The 26270-nt window shown below is 37.1% G+C and overlaps 2 protein-coding genes across 6 annotated transcripts in view; one reads left to right on the plus strand and one right to left on the minus strand.

The window, feature by feature from the left end:
- trim3b (tripartite motif containing 3b) overlaps positions 1–17531 on the plus strand; it is a 34813-nt gene extending 17282 nt beyond the window's left edge. For 2 of the 5 annotated variants that reach the window (XM_032575947.1, XM_032575946.1), the window contains 16 exons: positions 3827–4002; positions 4459–4588; positions 5177–5287; positions 5426–5577; positions 5759–5939; positions 6035–6136; positions 6257–6355; positions 6463–6615; positions 7723–8101; positions 8565–8668; positions 8784–8951; positions 9829–9997; positions 11572–11613; positions 13461–13531; positions 13612–13752; positions 14584–17531. In XM_032575947.1, coding sequence (XP_032431838.1) covers positions 3857–4002; positions 4459–4588; positions 5177–5287; positions 5426–5577; positions 5759–5939; positions 6035–6136; positions 6257–6355; positions 6463–6615; positions 7723–8101; positions 8565–8668; positions 8784–8951; positions 9829–9997; positions 11572–11613; positions 13461–13531; positions 13612–13752; positions 14584–14736 — 2301 coding nt within the window. In that variant the 5' untranslated portion in view covers positions 3827–3856 and the 3' untranslated portion in view covers positions 14737–17531. The remainder of the gene's footprint in view (positions 1–3826; positions 4003–4458; positions 4589–5176; positions 5288–5425; positions 5578–5758; positions 5940–6034; positions 6137–6256; positions 6356–6462; positions 6616–7722; positions 8102–8564; positions 8669–8783; positions 8952–9828; positions 9998–11571; positions 11614–13460; positions 13532–13611; positions 13753–14583) is intronic. The other 3 variants (XM_032575943.1, XM_032575945.1, XM_032575948.1) reach the window with 2 other exon arrangements.
- Positions 17532–18335: 804 nt separating this feature from the next.
- Positions 18336–25917, minus strand: trim47 (tripartite motif containing 47). The gene is made up of 8 exons (XM_032575949.1): positions 25662–25917; positions 25080–25291; positions 22888–22933; positions 22644–22739; positions 21350–21574; positions 20778–20800; positions 20577–20698; positions 18336–20485 (listed from the first exon to the last, which is right to left on the minus strand). Exons 1-8 carry the CDS (start codon positions 25842–25844, stop codon positions 19956–19958), a joined length of 1437 nt encoding a protein of 478 aa, XP_032431840.1. The 5' UTR covers positions 25845–25917; the 3' UTR covers positions 18336–19955.
- Between the last annotated feature and the right edge of the window lie 353 nt (positions 25918–26270).

Here is a 26270-nt window from a genome sequence, read left to right on the forward strand (position 1 = left end):
GCCTCTTCATGCTTGAGTCAAACATTTCAAATGAAAGCTTAAATTAAAGTGACATTTTTTGTTATTTCCTCCCTGTGCCAATAAATTCAAACACATCAAATGAAAATGTATTCAGTCCACATTTTATTTTCCTCAGTTTATACATGAGATATCGAACTCCTTTTATTTTATTCATTTAGTGATTTATGTATTGATTGATGGCAGCCTAAATCTTCTTGGAGTTTATTTGAATAAACTCAGCATACCCTTTTCCTTCTGAGTTTTCTCATACTGTTTTCACCACAAAGTTTGCCATTTGATGTCTGAACTTTGACTGTACCCTAAGACGTATGCTACACCAGTCTAGCTGTAAGTTTAGGGTTGTCTTGCTGGAGGAGGAACCTCTGTCCCAACCTCAAGTCTTTTAAAGCCTCTAACAGCTTTCCTTTAAGGATTCCCCTGTGTTTAGATCCATTAATCAACAACAATCAGAGTAGTTGATCCTGCTGAAGAAAAGCATACAATTCCTATCTTGCTATGTATGTTGGCTATGACAAAAATATGTATTTTATGGACCTAAGCTTAAGGGAATTAATCATCTTTTTTGAAACTTTATGTCCTGTCAAGTCTTTGTCGAATGTGTGTTGCTTTTGAACATCCCAATTTCACATAGCGTTCATGCATTGGGGTTAAGGGTGTAGAATTCAGAGTTCTGCTGCATCAGGATGGGGTTTGTTAATTTTGCCAGGATGTCGTTGCCTGCTTCACATTTATATTCTAACCATCTCGGAATGAAGGTTCAGTGCTTTGTGAGTAATAAAGTGAGTAATAATTATATGAGCTCTTAGGTGCTCATATAAATTATTAGCTGAATTAATCAGAATGTATGTTGGGGACCTGTAAGATGATGCATGCAGAGGTGATTGGTATTTTGGTAGATTGAGATTTTAATGTTAGGTCATTTATGAAACATTTGGATAGTGTCTAATTTAGCATGCTTCATTCTGTATAAAAGCCAAATATGTGCTTTAGATAAGGTGTTTTAGCATGCAAAAGAATGTAGCAGCCTAACTAAGCTGTCAATCAAATTGTGTGTGCTAAAGTATCTTACTCCTATTCCTAACGGTTGGCGGCCTTGTTTTTAGCGTACATATTGTTGTCAGTGATTTCTTCGTTCTGCACGTCAGGCAGCAATCAGGTCAGGGTCTGGCTAATGAAGTTGAACTCAGCTTTCCAAAATATGACATTAATCAGAGTTAATTCATGATGTAAAAACAGGGGCAACTGCTTTAGTACATAAAGCCGGACTGGTTTGGATGACATTTTTCCTTAAATGAAACATCATTTGAAAACTTCTTTTTGTATATTCACTCTGTTTTTTTTAAACTCTGTTTAGTTATGTGAAACATTTAAGTGTGACAAAAATAAATAAATAAGAGGAAATTCATAAAAGGCTAAATACTTTTTCACAGTATAGTATGCGTCTTCATATCTGGTTCATTAAGAATAAACTCTTCCCTTTTAGTTTAAAGCCAAGAGCAGAACGATTCATATTCACGTATATTTAGAGAAACTTAAGATACTTGCTGCTAAACATTTCATTTGTTCACACCGTTCTCACATGGTGAAAGTTCTGTGTCATTTTTATGACTAAAAGCAACAGATATGACCTTTAACCCCATCACTGTAAGGGCTGCATGTCATTGGTTCTTCTCTGCAAGTACTGGAAAGATATACACTTAGGCTCTTAATCACCAAGATTGTATGTTTGCGTGTGACAATAGGGTATGTGTACAGATTGAATATCGGGGATTGAGGGCTGCATTAGATTCAGGTTCAACAGATGTGCAGAGAAGAACAGAGTGAGGTGGGGGCTGATAAATCAAACTCAACCTTTGAACATGAACTTAGATGTTCTTTATACTGTAACAGTTGAAATCTTACTGCATATGTTCAATATGCTTGTTTCAGACACAAACTGCTCTCTGTTTAGTCTTTGAGCAAGGAAATGAGTGCATGCCTGATACATAAATAATATATATGCTGACCTACTGAGAAAATGTGATCAAACCACATGGATGGAACCAGTTAGCAACACCGAGATGCAAACTAACATGTGCAGGGTAGAGCTCTGAAAGGACACAGCCAGAAGAAGTGTCCAGAACAAAAATAAATCTGACATGGTGCTTAATTGTTTTATTGGATTTTTCTTTTATAGACCAGCTACAAAAATATTTTATCAGCTGCTGGCGGCATGCTTTTTAAGTATAAAGTTTGTGCTTGCACAAATGAATATGGAAGTGGGCCATGTGTAGACAGGAGTGGTTTGTGTTGCTAGGCAGAATATCCAGGTCTGCAGCTGTATTTCTAGATGAGATTATGTAAAGCTGGTGGCTCTGTTGCTCTGCTGACCCACAAAGATTTAGCAACCATTAAATTTCAGTGTCTACGGCATTTAAAATCTCTTTTAGAGTGGGGATTTCAGAATAATTCAGGGCAAATATTTTCTTTCATTAAGTGTTTGAAGCAAACTATGTCCAAAGGGATAGTTCAATGTATAATCACAGTCATGTGGGAAACATGCATGTCTAAATGAACGTGACTGTATTTACAACAGTGCATATTCTTTAAGATTATTAGGTAATTTGTGAATATAGTTCAGATCTTCAGTTCTTTTCAGTAAAAACATGAGTTCATTGGTTAAACAAGGAGCATTTACATCAAACTCCTGAAATCATTATGGATACTTTTGAGGTAATAGATGAGTAACTATGGTTTCACATGGCGTATCCATTTGTGGTAATGGCACTTCATTTTAAAGAAGCTTTGTCAGAAAACATGTCTTTTGTGCTAAAGTGTGTTTTACAATACAGATTAGCTTTGAAAACCTATAAAAAGGCTGATTGTAATTTATTCATGTTTCGAGCTTTCAAAATATTAGATTTTATGGCTCTAATATATTCATATCTGTGCTTAAAGAAGCCCAAAGTACCAAACCCCGAGTGATGTTGTCAGATCATATGCATGTTGCAATAAAAGGCAAAGAAATGCTAAAATTTATATTTTTCCCAGTTTCACTATGTAGGCTCTCATTCTAGTTTGCTGTTGTCCCATAAAAAGATACATTTCCATTGTTTGGCAAATCTTCTTTTGTGTGTATTTGGCAAAAACAATTATATTTTAGCTGCAGTTACAGGCACTATCATTGTATCTAACAGTTGGCATGTTTTCCCTCACTTTAAGAAAAGTTAGAATGTGGCTGCATTTTTACAACATGTTGCTATCCCTTTTGGCACTTCTGAGCATGACTCAGCTGTTGAATTGTGTCACATGCTCCATCTACTTAATTTGGATATTCTGGCCTTAATCACTTCTCTGCAAACTGGAATAAAATGCAAAACAACCTTGTTTTGCATTTTACATTTTTATCCTGGGGCCACTTATGTGCGTCTCCCTCCTAATCTCTAATAAACATATTTTTTCTAAGTGTGTACTTGTTCTAACTAGTTGAACCATCATCAATTTTATTAGTTAACTTGGTTATTTTGTGTCTTTTTTCCATGCTTTTTGTAAATTGTGGATACAGTTTTTTCTTTGGTATTACTGATTTTCTTACATACTCGGTGTACACTCACCGAGTATGTGAGCCTGGTAACCGTTTTTGGCTTTAACTTATAAATTCCAGCATAACAAAAACACTTTAAAAAATCTTGCAATTATAAATCTTTCTGTACTTCAGTTTCTGATACGACGTGAATGAAGCCCTAAATTTCACACCTAATAGGAAAGCAGAGTCTAGAATCTGAGTAGCTTGTCTGATTCATTTAATATTTTTCTATCCCTGCAGGTTGACTGCTGTCATTCTCTGTGGCATTAAATGTCCACTGCTATGGCCAAGCGTGAATCTGGGAGCGCCAGCCCTGTGGTGCGTCAGATAGACAAGCAGTTCCTGGTTTGCAGCATCTGTTTGGATCACTACCACAACCCCAAGGTCCTGCCCTGTCTACACACTTTTTGCGAAAGGTAACCATTGGAATTTGTAAACGTTGTACAACCAAGCCTGAAATGTCAGTCTCTAAAAATTGTTGCTTTTAAAAAAAAAAGAAAGGAAAAAAAAAAAAGATGCAACACAGTTGTTGAACTGTAGCTTCTTCTGTGTTTGTGGTTCCTGCATCATATCCTGTTAACTGTGAAATTCTTGTTAGCACCACATCTAATTCAAATCCCTAAACACAAAACAACAGCTTAACATTGTTGACTCCTCAGAGAGGCCTTCTTTAGTAATGGATAGTGTCATTTACCTTTTGTTTTTAAAGGCACAATTACAAAAACTCAGTCTTTAATTTCTCATTAAGATGGAATGCATTCATTTTGTCTCTCTTCATAATAAAGCACCCTTTTAATTTTTACAGGAACTGATGTTTAATATCTCTGTTAATGCTGTATCATGTTACATACTTGTTAACTTTCTCCCTGCAGCTGTCTCCAGAATTACATTCCTCCAGAGTCTCTGACACTCTCGTGTCCTGTGTGTCGACAAACATCCATCCTGCCTGAGAAAGGAGTGGGAGCTCTACAGAACAACTTCTTCATCACTAATCTCATGGAGGTCTGGTCCTACATTACATTTTATATCACAGAGTCTGTCTATACCACAGATGTGTTTCTGTGTTTGATATGATGTAAAGCACTTTGAAATGCCTTGCTGCTGAAATGTGCTATACAAATAAAATTTGATTGATTGATTGATAAGGCATTACACAATACATATATACTGCAAAAATGCTAATCAGATACAAGCACACCTGTTATTTACACATTGAAAATAAAAGACTAGAATAAATGAATAAAACCTGTATACGTATTGCCTGTGTGAGCTTATTTTTTCGAGCTGCATTTAATTGGAAAGACATTGTGAGAGGGAGGGAGGACATTTTTCCAGACTGAGGTCATTCTGAAGACTTAATCTCTGAAAGGTTTTTTTTAAGAACATAGCTTTTGAGAATTTAATTAACAGTGACTGGAAGTTTAAAAAGTAAATGTTTATGTCATGGATTAGGAACTCTTTAAGATGATTTAAACTGACTGTAAATACCATTGTGTAATTTCATAACACAATGGATTTAAAAGAAAGGGGTATTCACAGACGTGATTATTAAAAGCAACTTATAATGAGGATGGTAATGTGTTGTGTTAGGTCCTGCAGCGTGAGCCGGAGTGTTCACGGCCCGAGGCCTGCAGTGTGTTGGAGTCGGTCAGTGCTGCAGTAGCAGGGAAGCCTCTTTGCTGCCCAAACCATGAAGGAAAGGTAGGAAATCCTTCTCTGCTCGCTAAAAGGTCCTAAATTGTCTTATTTGGTGCTATAGATAAAGTGAAAGGAATGTGAAATATTGATATCTTGCAATGCTTACTAAGAGATAATGATTAAGTTTGGCTCCACCTGCAGGTGATGGAGTTCTACTGCGAGTCTTGTGAGACAGCCATGTGTTTGGACTGCACAGAGGGCGAGCACCGGGATCATATGACTGTTCCTCTGCGGGACGTAGTGGAGCAGCACAAAGCTGTGCTAAAAACACAGCTTGATGCCATTCACAGCAGGTCAGAACTTGATCTTTGATGGGGATTTTATCTTTTCCCTTCATGCAGTGATTTAAATTCTCAAGCATTTCTTACTGATTATCATCCTAGAAAGGAAATTTAACTTTACAATTTTACAAATATATTTTTAAGGTCAGCTGAAAATATCTTGATGAAAAACTTTGCTTTGGTTGTCTTGAAGACTCCCTCAGCTGACAGCAGCTGTTGAGCTGGTGAGTGAGATCTCGCGGCAGCTAAATGAAAGAAAAACTGAGGCAGTAGCAGAGATCAACAGTACGTTTGAAGAGCTGGAGCGGGTTCTGCATCACCGCAAGACAGCCCTCATCACAGACTTGGAGAACATCTGCAGCTCCAAGCAAAAGGTCCATTTCATACACTTTCACACATGCAGTTATTGCTTTTTTTATGTTCTGGCTCTCTGGTCTTGTCAACCCATTTTCCACTTTTTTGAATGCAGGTCCTCCACGCCCAGCTTTCCTCTCTTCTCCAGGGGAAGGAACACATCCAGAGCAGCTGCAGCTTCACAGAGCAGGCTCTCAGCCATGGGAATGCAACTGAGGTGGACTCATAAAATATAATTTTCTGGCTACTCATAAGCCAACTAATCAGGGAATCAACTATAATAGTGGACGTTGCATTTTTTTAAAGGAAAAAAATGGTTCATGTTTTGTAAGTGTAGGTTCTACTGGTACAGAAGCAGATGAGTGAGCGGGTCACAGCTCTGGCCAGACACGACTTTCCAGAGAAGCCACATCAGAACGCACATCTAGACTGTCAGGTACTATCCGCTGTTTGCTATGATTCAAACTCAGCAATTTTAATCACCAGCAGCACCAACCGCTGTAACACTTATGTGTTGATTAAAGCAGCAGTTGTGTCCTCTAGGTAGAGACTGAAGGTTTGCGGCGCTCCATCCAGAACCTGGGCGTTCTCCTTACAACATCAGCCGTGGCACACACGTCTGTCGCCACAGGGGAGGGACTGAGACATGCAGCTACTGGGCAGCACCAAACCATTACTGTGACAACAAAAGACAAAGTACAGATTTTTTTTATTCTGAGGTTTTAGTGTACCATTATCAATTTTAATGCTACTTTCCTCTCTGGAAGTGTTTTATAGTGCCTTTTAAAGATATTTTACAGTGAAGTTTTATTATATTTTGTCATATTACAACCACAGATTCAATTGGGATTTTATAAAGCAAACCAACACAAAGCAGTGCTTGAAAGAAAAAGGATACATACTGTAGGTTTTAGTTTGTCTTGTCTGACCAGACATTCTGTTTGCCTTCTGCCACACATGACTTGCAGGATGTAAGACTTATTTTTACTTCTGTCAGCAGGAACTTCTTCACACTCTCCTAATAAACACCCCACTTAAGCTGTGGACCGCTGTAGTTCCTAGAGTCTTTGAGCCTTTTTGTTGTTTTTTGATAATTGCTCTCTTTGTCCTGCCGGTCCGTTTAGGTGGATAGCCATATCTTAGTAACTTTGCAGTTGTCCCATACTCTTTCCATTTTCAGTTGATTGATTGACAGTGCTCTTTTAGATGTTCAGAGGTTCAGATGTTTTAACGACCAAACAGTGCCTTAAGAAGTTCCAAAAATGTATCCATGAGCAGCTGTATTTATATTTCGTAAAAGTTTTATACATTCTGGTGCTCTGCTATTTAGCTGGATTCTATAGCCAACTAGATTTTGTTTGAGTGTCGTAGTAGAAATTGCTTAATGCAAGTGCTAAGCATATTTTCAAATTTGTACTTCTCAAACACTTTGAAAACTATGTATCCTTTTCCTTTGCTTGAACTCCAATGCACTTGAATCAAATAATCGACTCATTACTAGACCTTTGAAGAACTTAAGTCAGCCTTTTTGTTCTGGTATGTTTAAGCATGGATTAATCTGAACATTGCAGAACAGTCAAGGAGTTGGAGACTGCTCAAATAGAATTACGTTTGTGGCAAAATGTGAGTTCTTTGGGGTTATGAATGTAAGGCACTGTACCAGATCAAGTCTATTGCCACCAGATACCTTTGCTTTTTCTTTTTAGCTATATATTAACATTTTAGTTACACTTTACATTTATATTTACACTAAAATTGTCTCTTTACAATACGTTCCATAGTAATTGTTGTCATTATTTATAGGATGGAGAGTTGGTGAGGACAGGAAATGCTGTTTTAAAGGCTGAGATATTGTCGGCTGACGGTAACAGAGCTGCAGACGTAGAAATAACGGACAACAAGAATGGAACGTATGAAGTGGGCTACACGTTGCGCTCCGAAGGAGAGTATTCATTCTGCCTACTGCTGTACGGTCAGCCCATACGTGGCAGCCCATTCCGTCTGCGGGTGGTCAAACCGTCAGACGTGCCCCAGTCTCCGGATGATGTGAAAAGGAGGGTGAAGTCCCCGAGTGGGACAGGGGGCCACATCCGTCAGAAAGCGGTGCGACGGCCTTCCAGCATGTACAGCACCACCAAAAAAAAGGAGAACCCCATTGAGGACGAACTCATCTACAGAGTTGGTAAGACAAACTTCAAGGAAATATTTCAAAACGTCTCCTGTTAAGTAGGCTAACAATTTATGAGTTATTTTTTCTTATTGCATAATAGTTGCTTAGTAAATTCTTGAAACTGGTAGACAAAAATGTTTTCAACAAGCAAAATTTTCATACTTTTCTCTGTCAAAGCAGATGCAACACAAAACTGGTAACATGCACTGTTTATATCCAAACTAATATAATATAACCCACAAAAACTCACTTTGTCAGTGAGTTGCATTGCCTACCTCGAACGAGAGTTTAAAGTTTTAATTGCATAATAACATAATTCAAAACTGCTAATTGCCTGGTAGGCTGGGAAGCACTCAATAATCTTTGCTCAGAATTAGCAAGAACATGCTAGTATAGATTGTCAAGGATAATAAATCATACACAGTGAGAGTGTTAATAATAAACACAATTACTGACTTCCTAACTCTCCCGTTAGGTTCCCGGGGAAGGGAAAAGGGCGAGTTCACAAATCTGCAAGGAATCTCAGCCTCCAGCAACGGTAGAGTGGTGGTGGCTGACAGCAACAACCAGTGCATACAGGTGAGCCAGACACATAGAGGACAATGCATGTTTATGCAACTGTGTAGAACCACTGTGAACGTAGAGACTACCACTGATGTTATGTGCTAAACATGAGTTCTGCAAATGGCTGCAGGTATTTTCCAACGATGGGCAGTTTAAAATGCGCTTTGGGGTCAGAGGTCGTTCTCCAGGACAGCTCCAGAGACCGACAGGAGTCACTGTAGACATGAACGGAGACATTGTGGTGGCTGATTATGACAACAGATGGGTCAGCATCTTCTCCTCAGATGGCAAGTTCAAGGTACACATCATACACCGCCTTATCTTTGCTCTAGGTCTCCGTAATGCCTTGTGAAAAAAACTAATTACTAATACTAATATTAGTTGTAGCAAATATTTGTGTCTGTGTCCACAAAATGTAAACTCAAAGTGCATTATCTTGGTTGCTAAATGCCTACTTGAGGATTCTTTGGAGAGTGCACAGAAATTCAAATGGAGAAAGACCTTTGAGGTCCACTGGGTTCCAAAGCCTGAAAACACCCTTAATCATAGAACAGAGGAAGAGTGGCTATTACAGGGTCAGATGACTGTTTACTTACTCAGAACCAACTTACTGTTGTGCTTCAGGTTACGCCTACTCTTTGTCCTCTCTCTATTGGTGAGAGGATTGACTTTGGCTTCAGCAGATGTTCTGTCTGCCCAGAAAGGTTCCTCTAAGGAGGCTGTTGGTTCTGAGGTACAATCTGGATGTTTTGGCAATTCCTCTCCTCAAATCAAAAACCAAATTTTAACCAACTGGAGAAAAACAACTTGACAGATAAGATGGATTTTGTCTACCTCAGGTACATGAATGCAAAACAAAACAGAACTGGTGGGAATTAAAAAATTAGACAGTGAACAAGAATACAAAGTCACCAAGAATAAAAACCAAATTGAATCTAACCAAGTTGATTCAGGATTGATTCTTGCAATTAGGTCTGTTCATTGATGGTTCTATGTGTTTGCTTTGGTCAACTCATAAATCTCCCTTAATCCAACTCTCTTCGTCTCCAAACTAGAGCTTTACTAAACACAGAGGGGTGCAGAACAGAACAAAGCCCTGTACAAAATACTCCTACAATTCCAACCAACAGGATTTTAGTTTGTTCAGTAATCCTTTTTGTCTTCTTCTACCACAGAATAAGATTGGTGCAGGCCGTCTCATGGGTCCCAAAGGAGTGGCCATGGATAAAAACGGACACATCATCACTGTGGATAACAAAGCCTGCTGTGTCTTCATCTTTCAGTCCAATGGAAAGCTGGTGACTAAGTTTGGAGGCAGAGGGACGTCTGATAGACAGTTTGCAGGTAAGGAGAGATTAGAAGTCTTTAGCAGAGCTTTTTTGAACCCTGATAGACAGGATTTCAGACAATCTGTTTTCAACCTCAAATTTGTTCTATAAAAAGCTTTACTGGGTGTTTCTCATTCACCTAGTCACATAAATATCCAGTGGTTCCATAAAGTAGCTCCATAACACTTCTTTTTGTCTTTGTAAAGAAATGTATTTAATAAATATATTGTACTACATCTGCCATGAACTGGCAACTTGTCTAGGTCATACCTCGCTTCTCACCTGATGACCACTGGAGAGGTCCTTGTGTTCCTGCAAGGATAAGTGTGTTCAGATGATGGATGGGTTATACTATATGGTTAAAAGGGGCATGGAGTAGGATGAGATAACATGCAGAATTGACTTTTCTAAGCTTTATATCATGTTATAATGTCATCCCCTCATCACACATACCTGGAATGTTGTTTTGACCCATTTATACATTTTGAGGAATCCTTGAATCTCTCATGGCTTTATTGGTGACATTTCCGATTTGTCGTCTATTTATCCAAAACGGCAGCAGCAATTACGAAAAACCTGGTAGACCTACGTGTCTGCTCAGCTGAGCGTATCATATAAACTACAGCGCTCCTAAGATCAGTTGTAAACAATCAGCGGACAGCATGGAGAAGCATTGTTGGGAGGATGTGCTTAAGGTGTGTCAGAAAAGGTAGAAAGAAGGTTCTTAAAGAAACAGGCCAATTTCATGGCATCAGACACAACTATGATGCAAAGTCATTTTTTTAAGTTGTTTATTTACCTGTTAATTTACTTCACCAAGCATGGTGAAGTAAATTAACAGGTAAATAAACAACTTAAAAATTGTTTATTTACTTCACCAAGCATGGTGAAGTAAATTAATGCTGCCAATATGGTGTATGCATCCCACTATGCTGGTTGATGCATATTGCATACACCAATTAGTTTATTGGAAACTCTTTGCCACCTTTTAATAGTCTGTGTTATGCCCAATTTTGCTAAATTGCTCAGTACATATACATATGTATTTTTCCAATAGTTTACTATAGTTGAAATAAGAATTTCAATAATTTTGCATCTATTTGATAAAAAATAGAAACTATTTCTGTTTTTCATGAATAAAAGAAATACATCAATGACATATTTAAATGATTAAACATGAAATAAACTATTGATGCCTCCAAATTTTAATCAGTTGATGATTCTCTGTAGAAGTTTGCCACTTTGGGGATTCCCCATTTTATGGGACCTTTTAGTTGTGACCACACATGGCAAGGCTGAGGATCAAACCAAATCTATTTTAACTGGAAGAAAATTACTCTGTAACATTCTATATTTTAATCCACAGTCGAGAAGCTAAATAATGACACTATATTTTTTGTTCTTCAGTTATTGGAATATGAAATGTTAAAGTTATTTGTAACTTTAACATCTTGCCGCCATTGCTTGGTTTGCAGCAGCAACAGAAAGCAACTCTACAGACTGCGCTTAAGTATTTACTTTCTCGCCTATCTTTATTTCTGATGACGTGCTTGTTCTTTCTTTCTGTTCTTCCTTCTGTTCTTGATTCAGAAAAACTTGGCCCAAACTTTAATAAATCTGGCTCAGTTTTCAGTAAGTACTAAGTGTGGCCTTGCTGCGACCTTAATCCCACGGTGTCCTCTGTCTAACCCAATTCCCTGATCACGTGTCTGACTTCCAAAGAAGACAGACTGTTGATAAAGATGGATGAAGATATACTTGTACAGAGATTGCTTGAAACTCAGCTACAATTTCATAAATAACAGAATCAACATGTTGTCATGTACATTGTGTGTGTTTTTTGTGTGACTATAAAAATTTATTTGCAAAAATACAGTGCTATGAAAAAGTATTTGCCCCGTTACAGGTTTTCTTAATTCTTGCTTTTTGTCACGACTGAATGTGTTTTAATAATGGACAGATATTTTCAAATAATTTCTTTGAAATGTCATTTTTAATTTTCATTTTAAAATACTAATCAAATTAATGTCACGTAATGTGAAAATATAATAGCCAAATTGTTGATTCATTAATTAACTGTGACTCATTTTTATTTAATTTTCTTCAATTTCTCTAGTCACACTTTGGTCTGGTTGTTTGTCTGAACTTTAGAATCAACAAATAACTTAAAAATAACCTGTCTGAACATAAATTAGGGCAAAATATCTCAGAAAGCAACAGATTTTGGCCTGATCTTAGGCAATTCAAGAACAGATGAAAAGCAAGTGACTGACATCTGTCAGTCTGGAGAGGGTAGCAAAATAATTTATAAGTCTTTGGTTCCCTAGAAAACCTGAAACAGGAAGAAACCTTGGCCAGTCAACGAGAAGCACACCAATTGCACTTCAGAGACTTATTCATTGAGTCGCAGAATAACCAAAAGAAACATCTTTTGTCATCTAAAGGTGAAAACCACTGCCAACTACAATATCAGAAAACAGTGAACACAAAGACGCATCTTATGTTTGACAGAATATAACTGTTTGTGATGTGACAAATAAAAATACTTGTCTTAGAGTGTGTATCCTTTTACATCATACATTACACCTTTTACATCTAACACATTTATGAAAACAATATCAGATTTATTAAAACAAGAGTTGATCAAAATTCAGCAACAGGGAGGTAAGACTAATTGCCAGTTATTGTAAGACCTTAATGGTAGTTGACGACAAAAGTGGCAAAATGAGTTATTGATTTTATGAAGTGTTGCTATTTGAGATCTTTTAGCCTTCTTCATGTCAGACTGTTTAAGGGATTTCGTCATTCTACATGCCAGGCAGTAGTAAGGCCATGGTGTATGTAGTGGAATTGAACTAAAAACATTTAATTAATTATTTTATTTATTATAGAAAAATGTGGACATTTATACTTGGTTGTAAATAATTGAAATTGGCATTTAAAACCCCTGCTTATTTACTCGTATCCTTCTTTCTGACTTTAAAATTTGATCTGAAACAATTAAGACATAAAAACAAAACCAGAAGAAATCTGTAATGGGCTGAATACTTTTTTTTTTCACAGAACCGTGCAGATGTTTTTTAGTGATCTCTGTTAATCAACAATCCTTCTGTGTTTTATGAAAAAACAAATGTTTGATTCTGAAAAACACCTAGCTGGATGATCAAAGAACTCAAAAATAAATGCAGCTAACCCACGTTGCAATTTTTTTAAACCATCAGTACAATCACACATCTGTTAGCATGCACTAACAATGCAAAATATGATTCAAACTGAAAAATCTTGCTCCTTACTACTATTTTAGAAAAGTTTCTAAATTTAGAACAGGGCATAAAGACTGTCAGAAAAGTTTTTTTACACAAATATGAACAGCAACAACCTGATCAAACATGTTTGACCAGCCTAATAACTATGACAGGATTTGTGCAAATAAAATGAATCTGTTTTTCCAAAACGTTTATGATTCTGTCTCTGTTCAGGTCCGCACTTTGTTGCAGTGAACAACAAGAATGAAATTATAGTGACAGATTTTCACAATCACTCTGTTAAGGTAAAAGAAATATGATCCCTGCAAGTCTTCATATTCAGAGAGTGTATCTGGTGGTATGAATTTATTACTACTTGTTGCAGGTGTACAGCGCAGATGGGGAGTTTCTGTTTAAATTTGGCTCTCATGGAGAAGGCAATGGCCAGTTCAACGCGCCCACTGGTGTGGCTGTAGATGCTAATGGAAACATCATTGTAGCCGACTGGGGTAACAGCAGAATACAGGTAATGTTCATTTTTGTTTTCATCATCATTAATATTGAGCTATCATAGTAATGAACTTAAATTCCAACTTTTTGATATAATACCACACCTTAAAAAAGCTATTTGTACTCTGTGAGCTTTTTTAAAAATATTTTGCCACATTGCAATGGTTGCAAGTATTTGCCCCAACATTTCTTCTGTTTTGGCTTTTTGTCATACTTAAATGTTTAATATAATGAAAGAATGATATTTTGAAATGAAAGATAACCTGAGTAAAAGCTATCAAAACCATTCATGACATTTGTAGTATCTTCTCAACTTGATGACTGATTACATCTTGGTCACTTCCCAAATCTCGTGACAACAGATAAGAGTAGAAAAGTATGTAGACTGATGAATCGAACATTGAGCTGTTTGGCTCTCTCTTCACCACATCAGATTTGGGTCAGCGCTCGAATCTCTGCAGACACACCAATCCACCTATCGATCTCCTGTCCCATTTTTCTCTCATTTGTCAACAAGACTCTGAGACACTTAAACTCCTCCATTTGGGGCAGGACTTTGTCCTCGACCCAGAGGAGGAATTCTACCCTTTTCTGGCTCAGGACCATGATCTTGTATTTGGAAGTACCAATCTTCATCCCAGCTGCTTTACACTCAGCTGTGAACTGCTGCTGTGATATTCAAGTTAGTGTCACAATCTGAAACAAAGATAAAAAAACACAAACAGAAGAAATGTGTAAAAAAAAAAAAAAAAAAACATTTCCTGAAATGCTTTTTCAGAGCAATTTTTAATAGTTATTTTATTATTGGCAGAAAATTAAAAGGAAATATTTTGTTTTTGGTTTCTAGGTTTTTGATAGCACAGGGTCCTTCCTGTCCTACATTAACACCTCAGCAGACCCGCTCTATGGGCCCCAGGGCCTCGCTCTCACCTCAGATGGACATGTGGCAGTTGCCGACTCCGGGAATCACTGCTTCAAAGTTTACAGATATCTGCAGTAGACAAAGGAAAGGCATCAACCAATCCTGCTTGAATAAATTAATATTTCACATTACTAGCTGACATTAAGTTGCAATGTTCCAGCAGCCTGTTTGGGCAGATTAATTCCTTGTTCATTTCTTTTCAGTGAAGGGTAAAGAAATTGCAAAAATATTAATATTAGAAGAAGAGAAATAAGTTTGATTTCTGCCAGTATATCCACCTGAACTCAGTTTGTCAGACGTGGCATTTTATGATGAACCTAATTTCTGGATTAGATTCATGACTTTTCCAGCAACCAGCAAGGCAAACAAGCAAGTACTATTTCCAACCATGTTTTCAGAGGAAGGTAGGCCTTTAACTCAGTACAGTTTGTAGTGAGGTTCTTTAAAAATGTTAGAAGCAGTCAAAATCTTACCTGCTGTAGTTCACTTTCATGTGTTCTTTTTGTATTTGTCCCAGAGGCTGAGGCTAACATCCAGTCTAAAGGGTCCAAAATCAATGAGGACTGAAAACAACTCCAGTTTCAAATGAGTTGAAGTTGATGCTAATGCTTATTTATGAATGCTTATTTATGAATCTTTAGAGAATAGGGTAAATATTATTGCATTGGACATTTATTTTAATAGAAGGTGTTGGGAGATGTTGCAATACCATTAGATTTCCTGTGTGAAAGGTCCAGGCTACATATAACATGCTTTATGTGCTATAAGGAAACATATAAAGCATGTCTGATCAGAACACTTAGGATGAGAGTAACGCAGAGTTCAAAGCAAAGAAATTACTACTGTTTAAAAGTTTCCTCGCACCTTTTTTCCCCCACAACAACACATAAACAACCGGCTAAAAATAAAATGAAAACATTGCTTTTAGCCATAGCTGCAAGCGCTAAGTCTCAGCTAACATGCTAATCCAACAATAAGCTAATGTTAGCATTTTATCAACAGCCAGCATGTAAACTGACAACTTGGTATAGCAAAGTGTTAGCTAAAGTTACCTTAAATGGTGTTAAACCTTTTTAGTTGATGCTAGTGTACTAACATGCTAGAATATTACCCAACTTTAGCATGCCCTTTACTTCTTGTGTCCTGACAACAGTATCAATATTCTCTTTATTCCTTCATGTCAACCTCCATGACCTTGTGGTATTATGAATTACTATGCTTCTTATTTTGGAGGCTTGCAACACTACCTCAATATGGAAATATAAGGCAAAGGTTGTTCTATCCATATCCTGTTTAACAAATGTCAAAATCATATTCAACGGGCAAATGTACAAAAAACATTCAAATGACTTATTAGAAACTCTGGTTTAGCATAAATATTTTGGCCTTTGTCCATTTGTACCACAGGAAAATCACTGGGGAACCACCCCCATTGTCCGTTTCCTGTGTAAATGATTTTCATCCTTTCATTTCAATAAAATCCAAGAATGCAAACGCAATAATGATCTAACTTTATAAAGCAGTGTTTGTATAAATCTATATGTTTTAGTTTCAGCCTCTGTAAACAACAAATCAACAAAATGAAGAACATGAGCGTTTTCTGTTGCAGGGAAAATATTTATTGCTCGAAACTTTTTAATAGAACATCATTTCAAAATCTCAAGAGGTGCCATTTTGTCATTGAGCACCAAAAACCCTGCTGTTCCTGCCTTCCTTTTTTTTTATCTGTATACAAAACAGAACATTTTGAAATGTGTAGTTGTAGGTCAATTCATCATTCTGAACTTTTTCATCCTGACGAGACCCACCAGTCATTAGTTGACTTTTATGCAAGTTATAGTTTATTCAATGAAGCATAACCTCCCAACCAGCTCCACTTCCACAGGTAATTTCTTTTTCTGGTCTTGCTGTTGTAATAACCAAAATAGATTTCTAAAAATTGACCCCATGGCTTTTTGCACTTTTGTCTGTTAATATCAATAATTTACTGTAACTGTAAATATGCATATGTAGGTGTACATATGGCTTTATTGTCCATGTTATATTACTACAGTATATATCCTACTTATTCCAGCATTTAAATGGAACTGAGATCATGCCAAGCAGTAGCCACCCGAATGACTGAAATATTAGAACAAAGTTGTAAACATTTGCTGTATTTCATTTTTCCAGATTATTTATTTTGGATGTTCTTTTCATTATGATTTGTTGTACAAATTATTTTTCTAACTGTTCCGCCAAACATTATGTTATGTGTTATAAGTTGTAGCATCTGAAATCTGATTTCTCCTCCAACTTCCTCTAAGAGCTTACATTGTTTAACATTGATGTTACCCTCTGCCAAAATGCATTGTTGTAATTTGCTTTTGAACATTGCACAAAGTGCAAATATTATAAGAGTTCTATCATTTCACAAGAATAATATATGCCTGTATGTACAGTTCATTTATCATGATCCAAAGTGTATTGTACATTACAGTCATTTTATTATTGTTACTGATAACCAGCACTTTATCATGGACAGTTTAGAGTATTTGTTTTTATGTGTGGCTCCAAAAGGAACCTATTTTTAATGTGTGTTTATAAAAACTGTTTAACTGTCTTTATTCTATGTTTTTCATTTGTTGGAAAACTGTGTACTGACAAATTATTTTTCTCCGTAAATCACACACTGCTATTGTTTTTCATTTTCCATGTCTTTAATTGTCACTAATTAGTTTGTGTGAAATAACTAAAGCACATTTAAATAAAACGCTACATCTACCAAATATATGTACAGCTGTATGCTAGAGGAGATCAGACAGAAGGCAATTACAAGATGTATCTAATCCTGGAAAATTGTTGCAAAAATAAACCAGAACAGTGAAAAATGCTGTGTAAACTGTGTGTTTTATGGGGCGCACTGTGGTGGCGTAGGGGATAGCGCGACCCACATTTGGAGGCCTTGAGTCCTCGACGCGGCTGTCGTGAGTTCGATTCCGGGACCCGGCGATATTTGACCCCTTTCCTGTCAGCCTACTTTCATATAAAGGACACTAGAGCCCACAAAAGACCCTCTGGAGGGGAGGAAAAACAATGTGTGTTGTATTTCACAAATATGCCTTGAACGATTCCTTTAGTTAATAAATGACAATTATGACGACTGCTTTTGGCAGATTAAGCATAGTCCAGAAGAAAATTTAGTTTGATCACACTAGTTGAAAATAAGCTGCAAATGATCAACTGCTGTATTTTCAAATTGGCAATCTACTTCATTTAAAAGCTGGTTTACATCAGAACCAATGTATGTCTTCTAAATACTTCATATAGAAATAAGGGGTTTATAAACCTGAAGATCAAGGACTTTAAATGACAAGGGCTCTATGGCAGGCACATCATACCTAATTCTTGAACAAATATTTTAGTGACAAAACGGTGTACTGTATGAAATTGAAAATTATTTACAGTAATGTTTCTTTGTTAGATTTAGTCATTTGTACTGCATTAAGCCCACATCTCAATAGAGAAACAGCAAAGTTGCTTCTGAGTCACTACCTGGGCAGGAGGAGATGAAGCAGTTTTCTCACCTCCTCCTTAAATGTTCTGCATTAGTGACTCAGCAGCACCAGATTGGTCTGTTGTGGTTAAGAAAAAAATGTGGACGCTAGACAAGAAAAGCACAGAAAGAACAACCATGGTGAAAATATAACTTCTCTTATTATGGATGTCACACGGATGCAAATAAATGTCACAATAGCACACATAGTAAGTGAAAATGTTTAAGAATAGTATTTTAAAGGTGGTTGAAGTCTCAACTTCAGCTTAAAAAAAAGAAAATGTGAAGCTATAGCTAATTAGTACATAATCCTACACACAGTCACAAGTGAGTACAGGGATATTGCCAAGTCCATTTAAAAAGATTTAATCATTTTTTGAATATAATGAGCTGATATACCAAACTGCAAATATAGTGATGGCATATGAGGAGGAAGTGGACTGTTTCTTTAATAAGAAAGATCAATAAATTAGAGATTTTCTTTTGTTTGTTTTATTGAGATGAAATAGAATGAATATTCATACAGAGTGCAAGAGCCTTAGCAAGATTCTCCAGTCAAACTTTGTGACACAACTGAAAATAATCCTAAGATGGATAAGTAAATTAAGTCAAGGTAACAGCATGAATAAACCCATAGAGCTGCAGTCTAGGATAAAACACAGCGAGAGAGAAAAGGAGATGCAACAAAAAGCTCCAATAACCAAAGAGCAGTGTCTTCAGGTTCAACTTGTCTACTAAAAAATAAAAATAAAATAAAAAACTTGAAATTTTGCCATTTTAATGGACAATCAGAACCAAAAGTCCAAGAAAAAAAGTAAAACAAAATAACAGAATATATAACAGCACAAGGTTTAACTTTTAAGAAACCAAAACTAAAAAAAAAATAAAATCATAATACATGGACTTTAAATACATGTATCAGTCATATGTAACAGCAGTAATCAATTTAACATAAAACATAAAAGCAAGAAGACAACGCCAGCATTCAGCACTCTATTTCAGTCAAATCCAAGTTCTTGCTTTATTTTTTATAAATGGAATGTATAAAGCTAAATATTTATCCTCTAAGTGGCTAAATATATGGAAATACAGCTTAATAAGGAGGTGCTATGTTCAAAGAAATTTACCGCTGACGTGTAGCTCGTCATTCGCTCAGCTGTAGAAAACGTTTCATATGTGTTAAGATATCTCCTCACGGTTACCTGTGTTCAGTACTGTATAGTTGTGCTGCAAAAGACTTGGAAGTAAAAAGTAGGTCTGGCAACAGTTCGAAGCTGCGTGTATATAACATAAACTAACGAAATATACAGGTAGTTTAAAATGTTTTTGATAAAACCATTTCCATAAAACCTGTCTAACCCGTTTGATCTAGAAACATGAATTTCAAGTTATTTCCCCAGACAAGCTGGCCAAACTGAGAACAGAAACCAAAAGCAAATGTAACAAAGTTTGGCAGAGCAGGTGTTAATAGAGCATAAGTTAGTATGCTTTAATCACCAGGAACACCTGAGGCATCTGCAATCACACAAACAGTGATATATGTAAACAGCAAAGCACCTCTCCAAATCCACCACCGTAGTAACCAGGGGTGTGAGCCTACAGTTTGTGTCTAAGTTGGGGGGGGGGGGAAATCCAAGTTGAGAATGTTCACCCGGGAAGCAACATCACATCATCACTACTGTATGTCTAAAGAAGATGTCTTTCCAACAGGCTAACCTGAAAGCACGAGTTGGACTCTTAACACCTACTCATCACACCTCTGTTAATAGTAATGGCATATCTGCAGCCTGCTGCCTACGTCATTCTTCCCTGGGCTGAAAAAAGGATAGACAGGCTCCTCGAAGCAGGTGTCGAACATGTAGAGTCTCTTCATTGTAACAGCATCATAGAAACTAAGGCGGCCATTGTCATAGTCCAGGTACACACCGACACGAGGAGAGTTCCAGTAGTCAGCGAGGGGAATGCGACCATCTTCCACATTGGCGTAGAGTCGGTCCTGCAGACAGAGGCTCCAGTATCCTGCGGATGGAGTGAGACTGACAAAGCCCTTTCTGTTGCTGCACTCAGTCGTCACCCCCAGGTACCACACTCCTTTGTCCCTCACGTCTACTTCCCAGTAGTGCTGGCCGCTGGCGTACTGGGCTGTGGCGAGGACTCCACAGAACCGGTTGAAGCGGCCCGGAAGATCCGGCTCCTGGCTGCGAACCCGTCCCTCCTCCACTTTGGTGTCAAAGTCTGAGATAAGGAGGTTCGCGTGAGCGGTGTCGGGGTCTAAGGTCAGGTTCTGAGGCACTATGCAGGAAGAAATATGGACAGTTTAGTTCACCTTACTTTAATCATAATGAATTATTATTGTGGCAGCATTTCTGTTGCCTAAACCTACTGGTGTGCAGAACGTGCATCATCTTCTTCCACATGATGAGTTGGAAAGGCCCTGAGAAGTCTGTAAATTCAGTCGTACAACTGACCGGCTCAAGGGATGTGAAAGACTTGCGATGCATTGCTCTGGAGAGGATACAAATACGTTAACCTTTTATACTCTTTTTTTAAATTTAATGATGGTCTTCAATTGTGGGTTACTTACTTATTAAATGTTCCAGAAAGGCTCTGTTGGAGTAAAATAAGATGTTACCTTAATTGTTATGCTGAATGTTATTACTAATTTACTGCACATTAAACAAAGTAACAGTATTCATTAAAGTTTTTGATCCAACTGGTGCAACTGTCTACAAGACAAATTTTATCTGATTTTTAATATCTTTTCAGCACACATTGCAATAATTATCTTCTTTAACCTTGAGCATGTTTTTGCAGGTGGTGTCTTAATCTTCTTTAGGAGATCTTCCTGAGATACTCCTTAGTTAGTTTCTGTGTTCCCCCTTCCTTGTTATCAGGATAGCCACCCCCCCCCTACCCCTTCTGTTAAAATCACTCTCCCACATTCCATTCACTTCTTTACCCTGCTAATAAAAGACAAGCTCTGCAGCAGACTGTCAGAACGAACGGTGAACTGAACAGCTGGCTTCTGCCAGGCTGGCAGACATGCCAGGGTTGCTGTGTCTTCTCCTCTTGCAAGAGAGCTGAGTTGAACAGCTAAGTGACATTGTCTGTGGTTCTTTTTATGTAGATCGAGAAAATACCTATCATTCAACTCACCTCAAAGTTAGTCTTCCCACCAATGTGATTATGAATATCTGCTATGAGTTTGTCCACATCTGCTGCTTCACTCTCAACAAACTCCAGGTTGTCGTCAATGATGGCCAGAGATGCTGCTTCCTCAGCATCCAAGCTCTCCAGAAGAGAATCTCTCTCATCCAACAAGAACTGAACCAAGGCCCCTACATCTGCTTCAATCTTCTCCTTGAGTCGTTGCTTCTTCAGCTAGAAGACAGAAAAGTTTTAATATTCATGGCAAAATAATATTGAAGAAATCAGACACCATACACCAGACTGTTTCTTACATTTAGATTCATGGCTGTTCAACATACATTTTTACAACTGATACATTCAAGTAATAAATCAATGCAATGTTAGACATAAACCAAATACAGCATTCCAGAAAAAGACACTCATGCTAACTGACATATGGACCTGGAAGTGTCACAGTTTTGTGAAAGCTTTGCTGCAGAAGGACCTGGCCAGCTCACCATCATAAAACCCACCATGAGTTCTATTGTTCCTCAGAGGGTGCTTGAGTAAAATGCGAAACCATCTGTTAAAAAAATAAAGCTAAGGCAAAACTAGAACTGCTAACATGGCAATGACCCAAACATACCAGTAAATGAAAGGAGTGACTGAAAGTTATGACATAAACTGTGTCACATAGCTTTTTATTAAATTTGAACTGAGGGACTCAACTAGAGTTAAAGACAAGATCTTCATCTTACAGAGATGCTGTAGGATGACTTAAAAATGATAACACGCTAATGGTGGCAACTAACTGGATTTTAGCCACAGCTGCCTTGGGGCAATCTGAAAGGGGCAATAAATGCAAAAAACCTCACACAAAAAGAAAAAAAAACCCAAAACATTCCCCTGAAAGTAAAGATTGGAGCAAAATGTCCTTGTTGAAAGGGACTGGTAGTTATTTCAAGCAACTGGGGTAAGACTACTGTTTGACGGTGAGATGTCCTAATTTCTCCTTCAGACAACATAGTTGTTGTTCTCTGCAGAGACCAGTGGTGTCATGTGTAATATGGCTGTAATTCTGACAAAAATCTGAGATATCATTATGGGAGAATTTATGTTGAAATAACTGAATACTAAATGGAGAGGCCAAGTTGTCTATATTTCTGTATTCTTACTACAACCAAAAATTGTACCAAGTACAGAGCTTAATTTAGTTCAGTGTTACAAAAAATTTACAAAACATTAAGATTAAAGCAATACTTAACACACTGCAACATGTTTTTTCCCCACAACCAATGGAAATAAATTGAACTTTACATACCCGAACATCATTTTTAGTCCTTTCATCTGTTGTCTTGATTTTGGCATACTGCGACTTCTGCCAGTTGAGCTCCATAAGTCTCACTTTCAACTCCATCTGAAATAAATGAGCATCATAATGTATGTAGACAGAAAAAAACAGAACATACCACCAAGTGAAAAAACTTTTCAATACAACAAGTAGGATGTATAGTAAATTCTCCAAATTTACCATGTAGATTTGCAGTTTTAGAGATTGATCGTACCTTCATATCATTCACAACTTCTGGCACTGGAGCCACCTGATGGTGTCTGAAAAACATAGCCCATGTTCACTGCTCCAGTTATTTACAATTTGATATTGAGCTTTCTTAATAAAAACACAGATCTTGGTGTCATTGCCCCCCAACTCACAAGATGGCACACAAGGACTAGCCTGCTCTGCATGTCATTTAAGTCAAACAAACATTGCTATTGTCGCTTTTCTTTTTAAAATTTTCAAATGTACTTACAAAATTACACACTTGACTGATTTGCCAAATTAAATAAAGAAAAATTATTTAACATTTGAAAAGTATCCTTTTTGTTAAGCAAATTTACAAAAATTAGTGCAGTCGCATTGCTTTTCTCCTCTTTGTGAAAGCTTGAAGTACTGTTATAGTTTACTCTATTCTGCAAAACTTTGTTTTGGCCTTATGTCACAAACAAGGGATGTGGTATGACAATAAAAAAGTCCTTGAATAATTGAATCAACTGACATTTTTCATTTTTGACTACAGAGGAAAGGACAGATAAGGCGAGATAACAAAAACTAAAATAAATGAAAAGTTGTTGGTCAGTAAGCTAAACATAAGTTACCAAATTCTTAAATACATTTGTGGATTTCTATAAGCAAATTTTACAACTTAATAAAACCTTTTAAGAAACTAGATGGGACTGTGCACCACTGAGCTTACTTTGCACAGATTTTTTCATATGAGAAGGGGGTTTCAATACAGTTTTTCTTCACAATATTTCGATTTGTCCTGTTGTCATTTAGTTTTCATTATATTTTAATACACAACACAAAAACACTTTTTATTTTAAAAAATACTTCTTAAAAGATAGACACTGAAAATCTGACAAAATGTGGCTGAAAATCTGACAAAATGTGGAACAATCTAAGCGGTACAATATCAAACATTAGAAAGGGGAATATTCAGAAAGTAATATTATAATATTTAGAATGCTAATAATTTCCATCTGCTCGTGAAAATTATCTTAATAGATGAGAGCAATGCAAAGCACAATAAATAACAGGAAAATAACACTGCGTTTCACCCTGAAAACATCATTCCTATAGTAAGATATTATGGTGGCAGTCGCACTCTGTGGAAAGGCTCTTCTTCAGAGAAGCCAGTGAGTCAATATAAGATGGATAGAGCAAAATTCATGGCAAAATGTGGCTGAAAGAACCTGCTATGGGCTGCAAAACACTTGAACCAGGGGCGAAGGTTATCACATATCAATGTGACAAAATGGTCCAGTCAAAGACCACATCTAAATGCAATTAAAAAGCCTCGTCAATACTAGAAAAAATTATGTATAGATATTCTACATCCAAGCTAACTGGCAAACTATTTTGCTAGATGTGCAAGAGCAGTAAAACAAGACCCCCAAAATGTTTAGCTTTATAAAGTATTGACTCAAGGAGGGTGTCTATTTATCAGAATTCTAAATTTGAAAAACGTTTGTCATTTTATTTTGTTAAAGCCCTGGAATTCGAGATCTTGATTGTGACTCGATCACAGTATCTCAGAATAAGGAATAAAGAGAAAAGGTTGCGTTTACCTCGTTTTAATCTATATTTTAAGGCAGTTATTGTACAATACAACCAATCAATATGTTCACTTACAAACAGAGAGTCACCCACCTGTCTGCAGCGCCCGGCCTCTGCTTTGTTCACTTTAAGGTTCAGACCGATACAAGCACAGAAAGCAAGGCGCAACTGGTTTTTATCTACTTCTAAACTACTCCCTACAAGGAGTTTGTGTGTATGTGCCCTTCTTATCTAGATGTGGCTCCAAGGCCTTAGTGGTGTGTAAGCTGCAACACTGCTCATGCAGAGCTAAGCAGTACAATGAAGCATGCAAGGTCATTTAATCTACGTAGGTAGCAATCTAAGTTATGCAGAAGACAATACATGATCAAATCGCCAAAAAGCTTCTAGATACTAGAAGCCTAATGCAATTTTAAGTCATACTATAACAGCAATTAAATTATGAAATGACAATAACTAGTATACACGTGTATTGGTTTATTACAAAGTATTAGTGGAAAACATTTAAGTCTGTAAAAAAAAAGTTAATTGTGGTATAGTATGAGAGCGTCACATTATTAGCCCATTTCAGCACATAGTATGTTGAAGAAACAAACAGTTGAAGTGTTTCAATTTTTCTAAAGGAAGGCCACAACCAACCTGTGAGCTCTTGATTCCCTGCAGACAACACAAATGGGCCTCTTATCAGTTTGGCAGTAGAGTTTCAGCTCTTCACCATGTTGTTGACACGTTCCATCCGGTTTCATAGACTTGGAAGGAGCAGAAGGAGAACCCAGATGCTCCAGGTCGTCCAGTTTTGAAACTAGATTCTGCACCAAGTAGTTTTTAGTGAAGCTCCTCTTGTTGAATACCTGAGAAAAAGGAAATCAACAGATACATTGTTAGGTAACGAAACTTCCGTTAACTAAAGCGATCTGCCATAGCAACTGTATCCAAAGACAGTGCCGAGTAGAGCTAATCGGTGCGAGTACACATTTCTAAAGTAAACCTGCTGCTTGGTTAAACCTTTTACGTTATTTTCATTAACAAAACCAAATAATTGTTAAAGTCCTCTTAAAGCTTCAGGTTTTCCTGAAAAATAACTTCCTAATGTTGAAACTGTTCGTTATTAATTTTCTGCGTAAAAAAACAATGTCTTCAATGTCTGTAAAAAAAAAAAAAACCAAACAAACAAAAAAAAAGACGAGGGGGAAAAAAAGCAGTTAGCGTGCATCAACTTACAGTCCGGCATTGAGGACACTGATACCCGTAGTCTCCGCCATTTTCATCCCAGTGCATGCAGATACAAAAGCGACAAAAATTATGTCCGCACTTCAGTATGACTGGGTCTTTGAAAAAGTCCAAACAAATTGCGCATGTGAGCTCTTTCTTCAGGTCGTCTCCAGTTGCTCCAGCGGTCGCCATGTTTACGAGCCAACAGCGGCAGTTTGTCAACACACCGCTGCTTCTGCAGGAAGTGAGGGGAGGGGAGGGAAGGAGGTGAGCGGGGACTTTGTGTTGCGTCATTCTCCGTTCTAACCAATCAGACTTTACGCTTTCTGGCCGCTTTAATCGAATATAAAACAGATTTTAAATCGAACTATTTTATTTCTTTCGTCGATCAACTTATAGTTTGGCTTGTAAAAAAATTCTCCCATAAATGTTTAATGCAGCCCACTTATGTCCGATAGCTTTCCATTCAATATATACAACATAGGCTTGTTCGTATTTACAAAATAAATAAATAGAAGCATAATCTCTCGCATGTTGTTTTGGAAACATAACCTTTAATTCGAAAACATTTTCTTGCTGGAAGGAGAAGGAAAATAAATTCCAAGTAAGAAATACATC

Source organism: Xiphophorus hellerii, chromosome 11 (genome assembly GCF_003331165.1).
Source record: "Xiphophorus hellerii strain 12219 chromosome 11, Xiphophorus_hellerii-4.1, whole genome shotgun sequence".
Taxonomy (NCBI): Eukaryota; Metazoa; Chordata; class Actinopteri; order Cyprinodontiformes; family Poeciliidae; genus Xiphophorus; species Xiphophorus hellerii.

What these genes read in the sequence shown, in the direction of transcription:
- trim47 (XM_032575949.1), bottom strand. Translation starts at nt 25,844, where the DNA reads ATGGCGACCGCTGGAGCAACTGGAGACGACCTGAAGAAAGAGCTCACA. An exon ending in AGGGAATCAAGAGCTCACAG is followed by an intron (nt 22,934 to 25,079) that starts GTTGGTTGTGGC and finishes TATGTTTTTCAG; the next exon opens with ACACCATCAGGTGGCTCCAG. An exon ending in AAGTTGTGAATGATATGAAG is followed by an intron (nt 22,740 to 22,887) that starts GTACGATCAATC and finishes CATTTATTTCAG; the next exon opens with ATGGAGTTGAAAGTGAGACT.